Source organism: Limulus polyphemus, unplaced genomic scaffold, assembly GCF_000517525.1.
Source record: "Limulus polyphemus unplaced genomic scaffold, Limulus_polyphemus-2.1.2 Scaffold7172, whole genome shotgun sequence".
Taxonomy (NCBI): Eukaryota; Metazoa; Arthropoda; class Merostomata; order Xiphosura; family Limulidae; genus Limulus; species Limulus polyphemus.
In genome coordinates, this window is record NW_013672782.1 from 14,377 (window position 1) to 20,494 (window position 6,118).

Below are 6,118 nucleotides of genomic sequence, written 5' to 3' on the forward strand. Positions count from 1 at the left end.
GAAGTTCTGACACCTGAAAAATGGAAGTAATGATAGTTAATCAAAAACAGAAGAAAAATATATACCACACCCATTAAATAATAAATACAAACTAGCCAATACCTGTTTTCTTCTAGGCTGTATTTGTGGCATATTATACCTTAGTCGTCAAATTCAGAAGTTAACGATAATGTAACTAAAACAAACCAAAAAAAGTTCAGAAGGGTTAAAACTTTTACTTAAATTAATAATAACAATTCATTATTACTCAAACACCAAGAAAATCAGGATTTATTTTTTAAGAATGCTTAATGGCTATTTTATCCTCCAAAAAATACTATGTTACGTCTCTGTTCGTTTGATAATTTCCCTTAAACATTCTTCCCGAGGAACTTCAGCGATGCAAGTCGTTTCTTAAATAAAACTAGTTTATTCTTTCTCGATACAACTTTGCAATAAACAGAATTTCCACAGTCACTTTAACTTAAACACACGCTATAACTTACAACGATTCACGCACTTTACTTATGGTCAGTACCGCTCGCTTGACTCAATGATCGGTCTTCAATCTGCTATTATATATACCGTCACTCCTCATCTCCGCTTTATTTGCTGGGCTTATATACAAAAATAGAGGGTGTCTGGCAAACACTAGAGTTGCCAGGATCAGTCATGATCCTTCTAGAAACTCATGACATGTTACCAGCGTCACGTGCCTTCCGCTGTCGTAACAACTACTATGTATTGAATAAGTTTGAAAGGAATTAAAGCATACCTAACATATACAAGCAGATGGTTCACACTTTCTAATCAATCTTCATACCAATAGACATGTCTCATAAAAACTGTAAAACTTACCAGCTCTTGTGCATTTTCAATGATATCAATATATTAGTAATTAGCCGATGTATTTTGAGATGTTTTCCCCATTGTGCACAACAAATACAAAATTTCCACTTATTGGAACTACCTGTGAATAACTTAGTAAACTGATAGTGTACACAGGCTCTGGGATACACAGGTCAAGCTTACCCGGGTCTGCCATATGCAGGCCAAGTGTACGCAGGCCTTGTATCGACATACGCAGGCCCAGCTTTACCACATAGATAAGGTAGGCATCTGCCAAGACAAGTAAAATCAATGTTTTTATATCCTTCAATAAAACTGACTATCTCACACTTCCTTCACATCATTTCTTGTATCTTAATTCACCTGGAAACTGAAGAGTGATGTTACTGATGAAAGTAAACTTATTATTACTGAACAGTGATGTTACTGATGAAAGTAAACTTATTATTACTGAACAGTGATGTTACTGATGAAAGTAAACTTATTATTACTGAACAGTGATGTTACTGATGAAAGTAAACTTATTATTACTAAGAGTGATGTTACTGATGAAAGTGAACTTATTATTACTGAACAGTGATGTTACTGATGAAAGTGAAATTATTATTACTGAACAGTGATGTTACTGATGAAAGTAAACTTATTATTACTGAAGAGTGATGTTACTGATAGAAGTAAAATTAGTATTATTGATGAGTGATGTTACTGACAGAAGTAAACTCATTAGTACTGAGGAGTGATGTTACTGATAGAAGTAAACTTATTAGTACTGAACAGTGGTGTTACTGATGGAAGTAAACTTATTATTACTGAAGAGTGATGTTACTGATGAAAGTAAACTTATTATTACTGAACAGTGATGTTACTGACAGAAGTAAACTCATTAGTACTGAGGAGTGATGTTACTGATAGAAGTAAACTTATTAGTACTGAGGAGTGATGTTACTGACAGAAGTAAACTATATGGCCAATGTTAATAAACCCATTTCTCCATAAAACTTAAATTAATTAATACCTTCTTCTTTTTCAGACTAATGGTGTCTTTTTTACAGACTAAACAGCCCTCAGATGGCAGCCAAGATCTAGCAAGGTAGTTACCCAGTGAATTCAGGATCACCTGTAAAATAAAATACAAGAAAAAAAAGATTTTCTAGTTGGTTGAACATTCACAAATTAAAGTTTAACAATGGTGTGAACTGAATGACAAGTTTTTTAACTCAAAATTTGGAATTTTATCGATTTTAAAGTTTGAAGAGTTTACTCAGAGTAGAAACATAGTGAAGGAAAAACACTTTCAGCTGTAGCCAAAGTAGAATTCAAAATTTAGCAGCCAAGAAGGTGAAAGTCTCAGGCTTATAATAAACTTAACCAGGAGCCTTTGAAAAAAATGCTAATATAACTATTCTGGTGTAAGTAACCCCCATAAAATGGTTAAAAGATATCAACAAATAATATATTCATGGCAATGAATTATAAAATGTAAGAATAATACAACTGATTTCACTAACATTAAATTTATGTCATGGTATTCCATCTCGTTACTATCATTAACCCTCTTTTTTTTTGGGGGGGGGGGGAGAAACGAAGATGTTGTTTTCTCATTAATATAACATCATCCCAGAACATGGTGATGAATTAAAATAAAAGAGTTTTACTTGTTTAAGCACATCGACAGCTGATATTAACTTAATAATCAGTTATGTCCTCCTTCACTAAATAGTTATAATAAAACCAAAACCGTTTTTACCTTGCTTGGTCCATTTCCGTGAATAACTATTGGATTAGTTCCATATGCTGAATTGTGCAAATAACTGTCTTTACTACTGAACCGTAGCTCCACATCACCTAGAACATAATACGACGAGTCAAGTTTCACGTAGGCTTAAGATATTATTACGGCCTTGACATTTTCCATTGTACGGCTTTGACATTTTCTATTGTACGGCCTTGACATTTTCTATTGTACGACCTTGACATTTTCTATTGAATGACCTTGACATTATCTATTGTACGGCCTTGACATTTTTTCTATTGTACGGCCTTGACATTTTTCTTTTGTATGGCCACGAGTTTTTTGTCTGCCTTCACTCTGTGATCAAAAACCATCATTTCTATCTTGTTGAGGTTAAGTGTGACAGCTTTTCTGTTGCACATATCACTATTTACAATACAATAGAAAAATGTCAAGGCCATACAATAAAAAATGTCAAGGCCGTACAATAAAAAAATGTCAAGGCCGTACAATAGAAAATGTCAAAGCCGTACAATAGAAAATGTCAAGCTATAAAAAAATTGCTTTACATTCTAAACTTTTTTCAAGAGGAAAAAAAATTAAATATTTTTACAGTTCTTACCAACAGCTCCATTTAAGTTTTGGAAGATGTCTGCTTTGTGGTCAAGTTTGATGGAAAGATCTTTCTGAAGAAATAAACAAGAGTGACAAGCTAATTAGAGACATTTTTTAATTACATTTCAGATTAAAACATTATTTAAAAGGGCTTTATTAATATTGATGCCATACACTAGAGTGCATTTCAATTAGAAGAAAATACAACAATTTTATAAAATAACTTTTGATTGATACTAAATATAACTGTCTTATAACACTCAGATTATCAGCTTGTTGTTGTTACATCATTCACTGCTTGTGGGGTACAAATATTTTTATGTCCTTGACTTTTACAAAATTTAGTGTAAATTACTAATCGTCTGTGTTAAAACATAGAAGTAATTAGTGCGATTAATTATAATAATGATAATATTCCTGTTCATGTTTCTTTGTGTGACTCGTATATTATTAACGACCTTGTATCCAACAAAGTCGTGGACTTACCGGCAAGTTGGTGCATAAATAATAGAAAAAATTAATTAAATTAAAAATCCTAATTGGTAATTCCAGCAGTAAAATAACAGTTTTCAAGTAATTGTTTCTAAGTATTTATATATATATATATATATATACTATTTTAGGAAAATTTTAAAGTAACACACAGCAGGAGATGGACGATTAACTTTAGAATGACCGTAACAAAAACTTAATAATTTTGGAATCTTGGTAACAGGTAGTAACATGAAACATAACCAGTTATGTACTACTGTTTCAAGTTACATCGTCTCCCATTTGCTCAAACAGTAACGTGAAACCGATACGGTGATAAGTACCATGACCAGCTAAGAAACATAGCTTGAGTTAGGTAGATCAAAAAGGGGCAAAAGCTGCAAGAATACCTAGCCCATGAATCAGTTTATTCTATTAAAAGTTCTTGTTTTATAACACTGTATACTCCTACTTAAGACTAGTAGATTAAACTAGCTATATTATTTTTTAGTTTTGATCTTTACAGGTCGCTTGCATTGGTTAGAGTTATTGCAAATAGGTAAACTTTAGTCCATAAGTCTTTATATATGTCACCAAGAGTTTTATTTCTGAGCACACCTTCCTGTACTTCCAAGGTGTGTTTAAGACTATTTTTAAAAATCTTCTTATGATTTAAATTTTGAGGCATTAAGGGTGCCCCTTTATTTGACTTCTGGGGCAACTATCACTGACAGACACACAGCTAAGTGCCGGTTACCGATGTATGAGGGGTTATTCAGTCTTGACCCAATTAGTTTGAGATCATGTACTTATTTGTCAGCAATTAAAAAATCTAACAAAGAAAATCACTATACACCTTCTTGGCACAAATGGTATTTTATAACACCGTGGTACTTTCGATACTTGGTTGTGACTACAAGTGACTAAATGCTAAGGTACGATGCTGCATATATTAACTGATGTATATATCCTTAAGGATTTCATACTACCCTCTTTCCAAGTTTACACTAATCTTTACTTCAAACATGTAAATGATAAAATCTTATATTATATTACAACTCACCCTCAGATCTTCCTGCAAAAAGATTTTTGTGTAGAATAACTGGTCATCATCCATGTTTTCTATGACCTCATGAGTTACAATCTTATATATCTGTGGTGCAAAACCCATGAACCCTAAAGTTAAAAAGTGAGGACCAATTTAAACACTTTCAACCAGAAAACTAAAAAACAAAACAAAGGCAGGAACGTACATCATGTTAAACAGTGCTTCTGTCTTACTAAACTGAAAAAATGAACAAAAACAAAGATAATAAAGTACATCATGTTAAACAGTGCTTCTGTCTTATTGAACTGAAAACAGATCAAAAACAAAGATAATAAAGTACATCATGTTAAACATTGCTTCTGTCTTATTGAACTGAAAAACAGAACAAAAACAAAAGAACAAAGATAATAAAGTAGATCATGTTAAACATTGCTTCTGTCTTACTGAACTGAAAAACGGAACTCTGTTTTCAGTTCAATAAGACAGAAGCACTGTTTAACATGATGTACTTTATTATCTTTGTTCTTACAAAAACAAAACAAAGATAATAAAGTACAGCATGTTAAACAGTGCTTCTGTCTTATTGAACTGAAAACAGAACAAAAACAAAGATAATAAAGTACATCATGTTAAACAGTGCTTCTGTCTTACTAAACTCCAAAACAGAACAAAAACAAAAGAACAAAGATAATAAAGTACATCATATTAAACAGTGCTTCTGTCTTATTGAACTGAAAAACAGAACAAAAACAAAAGAACAAAGATAATAAAGTACATCATGTTAAACAGTGCTTCAGTCTTATTGAACTGAAAACAGATAAAAAACAAAGATAATAAAGTACAACATGTTAAACATTGCTTCTGTCTTATTGAACTGAAAAACAGAACAAAACAAAGATAATAAAGTACAACATGTTAAACATTGCTTCTGTCTTATTGAACTGAAAACAGAACATAAACAAAGATAATAAAGTACAACATGTTAAACAGTGCTTCTGTCTTATTGAACTGAAAACAGATCAAAAACAAAGATAATAAAGTACATCATGTTAAACAGTGCTTCTGTCTTATTGAACTCAAAAACAGAACAAAAACAAAAGAACAAAGATAACAAAGTACATCATGTTAAACAGTGCTTCTGTCTTACTGAACTGAAAAACAGAACAAAAACAAAGATAATAAAGTACATCATGTTAAACATTGCTTCTGTCTTACTGAACTCAAAAACAGAACAAAAACAAAAGAACAAAGATAATAAAGTACATCATGTTAAACAGTGCTTCTGTCTTACTAAACTCCAAAACAGATCAAAAACAAAGATAATAAAGTACATCATGTTAAACATTGCTTCTGTCTTACTGAACTCAAAAACAGAACAAAAACAAAAGAACAAAGATAATAAAGTACATCATGTTAAACAGTGC

The 6,118-nt window shown here is 31.7% G+C and overlaps 1 protein-coding gene across 1 annotated transcript in view; it reads right to left on the reverse strand.

The window, feature by feature from the left end:
- LOC106474399 (procollagen-lysine,2-oxoglutarate 5-dioxygenase 2-like) overlaps nucleotides 1-6,118 on the reverse strand; it is a gene marked incomplete at its 5' end in the record, with an annotated part of 23,660 nt that overhangs the window by 7,128 nt on the left and 10,414 nt on the right. Inside the window, 5 exons of the mRNA XM_022402705.1 lie at nucleotides 2-13; nucleotides 1,844-1,945; nucleotides 2,576-2,673; nucleotides 3,183-3,246; nucleotides 4,710-4,822. Coding sequence (XP_022258413.1) covers nucleotides 2-13; nucleotides 1,844-1,945; nucleotides 2,576-2,673; nucleotides 3,183-3,246; nucleotides 4,710-4,822 — 389 coding nt within the window. The remainder of the gene's footprint in view (nucleotide 1; nucleotides 14-1,843; nucleotides 1,946-2,575; nucleotides 2,674-3,182; nucleotides 3,247-4,709; nucleotides 4,823-6,118) is intronic.